This window comes from Ichthyophthirius multifiliis (assembly GCF_000220395.1).
Source record: "Ichthyophthirius multifiliis unplaced genomic scaffold scaff_1120509250798, whole genome shotgun sequence".
Lineage (NCBI taxonomy): Eukaryota > Ciliophora > Oligohymenophorea > Hymenostomatida > Ichthyophthirius > Ichthyophthirius multifiliis.
In genome coordinates this window covers 560-3,308 of record NW_004086462.1, presented here as the reverse complement: position 1 = coordinate 3,308, position 2,749 = coordinate 560, and the positions used below count along the sequence as shown (strand labels likewise).

General features: G+C 11.4%; 1 protein-coding gene across 1 annotated transcript, besides 5 other annotated features; it reads right to left on the bottom strand. All coding sequences in view use genetic code 6, as the record gives it.

Moving 5' to 3' along the window:
* Positions 1 to 54: a microsatellite.
* Positions 55 to 736: 682 nt separating this feature from the next.
* Positions 737 to 774: a microsatellite.
* Positions 761 to 798: a microsatellite.
* A 617-nt stretch (positions 799 to 1,415) lies between these two features.
* Positions 1,416 to 1,484: a microsatellite.
* A 204-nt stretch (positions 1,485 to 1,688) lies between these two features.
* Positions 1,689 to 1,728: a microsatellite.
* Positions 1,729 to 1,777: 49 nt separating this feature from the next.
* On the bottom strand, positions 1,778 to 2,306 carry IMG5_096190 (mpv17 pmp22 family protein, putative; the record flags this gene model as incomplete). The annotated part of the gene is made up of 1 exon (XM_004035550.1): positions 1,778 to 2,306. A coding segment is annotated over one exon (522 nt), but the record flags the coding sequence as incomplete, so codon positions are not given.
* Positions 2,307 to 2,749: the final 443 nt, after the last annotated feature.

Genomic DNA, 2,749 nt, shown 5'->3' with positions numbered 1-2,749 from the left:
ATATATATATATATATATATATATATATATTATATATATATTATATATTTATATTTTAATACATTTTATAATCCTTAATTTTATTATTATGAAGATTTTAAGTTTTAAAGTAGTGTTTCAGCAACTTCTTTATAAGTTGTAACATTTTTTTCTTGAACAATTTATTTTACTTTAATTGATAAATTTTTAAGACCTCTATGTATACGAGTTTCTATTTTTTAATTTTTTTCTTTTTGTTTTATTAATAAAAAAAAAAAATTATTAACTATACCTATTTCTTTATTTATTATAATTTATTAAACTTAATTAATATCGTTTTTATTTTAATTTATATTTTAAACTTATTTTTCAGAAATTTAAATTTATTCTTAACATAAAATATTATCTTTATTTTTTTAATTTTAAAATAAACAATTAATAGCTAAATTATTTAAAACAACTCCTTAGTAATTAAATTTATCCTTAATTATACTTTTATTTTAGAATTAAACTTAATTACTATTATCATTATTAGAAATACTATCGAAGTTTGGTTGATTTTTAATGATTAACGAAAATTATTCATTGTTTATGTCTTAAAATTAATTAAAAGGTAGCTAATATGTTTAATTATATATGTTTTATTATTAATTAATAAAAAAAATTTTATTATCTATAGAATCAATACAATTAGGATTTAGAAAATCAAAATATTTTTAATTTTAATCATATTGAATTTAAATTTATTAAGGATTTTTTTATTAATGTAATTCTTTATTAATTACTTCTTTATTATTTTTTACTTTTTAGTTTTTTTTTGTTTAACAAAATAAATTCAAATTATTTTACCTTCTTTTTTCTTGTTATTTTTAAGTGTTTTAATTTTGTTTTTCATAAAGTTTTATATTTATATATATATTCTATATAGATATTAAAATATGTTAATTTTAAATAATATTTATTTATATTTTATAACAAATCAAATTAAATTTTTAGTTAAAATTTTAGTTCTAAAAATTATTATATTATTAAAAAAATTGTATTTTTAACATATTCTTATATATTAATAAAGGCTTTAAATAAATTATATTTAAATAAAATGTAAATATAATATATAAATAATAATATTTTTTAAAAAATATGTTATATTATATATAACTAATAAAAAAAAATGATTTAATTTAAATATAAAAAATTTTTTATCATTATATAATTTATTTATAATTTGCATTTGCTTTATATTATTTTATATTTTTATTATTTTTACGATTTTAATTAGAAATCATATAAAAACTTAATATATAATATTTATTTTGCATTTTAGAAAATATATATAAATAAAATAATATATTATATTATATTAGTTAATTTTAATTTTAATTATATTATTATATTTAAAATAATAATAATATAATACTTTTATTTATTAAATCATAAATAAAATTATTTATTTATTAATAAAATAATATATTTTTGTATAAAAATAATATTATTTTATTAATAAATCAATACTAAATTTATTATCAAATAATTTTATATAATAAAAATATAAATTAAATGAATAAATACAAGAAATTTAAAATATAAAAATATTTATATTTAATTTTTTATTATCATTAATTTATCTTTAAATATTTTATAATTAAATTTATATTCTTTATCGTTTATTATTAATTATACTAAAATAAATCAAAGTTATTTTAATAATATTTAATTAATAAAATAAAATTTTAATGATAACAATAAAATAAACAAATAAAAACTATTAATTTTTTTTTTTGTTAAATAAATTAAAATAATAGACTTCAACTTTTATCAATAAAAATATAATTTACATATCCATTCCAAGAAGTAACATAAATATTTGCAAAAACAGGCCTTAAATAGAAAGGAATAAAAATATGATTTAAAAGGGAAAATAAAGGCCATGATTTATGGTAATTTTAAAGCGAAAAATTAGCTTTAGTCATTTAAATATCAGTGAAAGTCTAAAAAGATTTAAAATATAGAATATTAAAGGAAAAATAATAAATGAGTTACATAATAGGAAAACAAATCAAATAATCAGTTACAATCTTTAAAAATATTTATTTATTTGTTTATATTTAGGCTAATAAAGTAGTCTATAATTTCTAAAACCATAAAAATCCCCATGGAGCGCTACAAAAACCTACTGTAAATTAAATCAGAAGTTTATTTTTATTATATTTTTAGTTTTTTTCTATAAACTATTAATAAAGTAAGTCAAATAAAAAAGTTATAGTACCATTTGTTGTCATTCTTGATAAATAAGGATATTTAATCAAAGCAAATTTATATATTTATAATATACTCATGTTATTTAATTTTATGTTTAATTTTTTTGTATATTTTTAAGTTTTATATTATTTTATTTCTATTTTTATTATATATAGAAAATAATTTTAATTTTTTTAATTTCTAAATTATTAAAAATATGTTATGCTTATTATTTTATCTATATTTATAATAATAGGCAATATTTATGATATTTTGGGCAATAAATATTCAATAAAATGTTATAGAAAATATAATTAATATGGGTTTTTTTTTAAAAATAAATAAATATTTAATTAAAATACTTAAAGAAATTTTTATTTATTAAGATATATAATTAAATAAATAATAAAAGAAAAAAAATATTTTTTATAAATCAATTATTTTATTAATTAAATTTTATATTAATCTTTTTTAAATTAAACAAAAAAATAGGATTATTTTTAAAAAAAATTATGTATAATAATTTATCTTT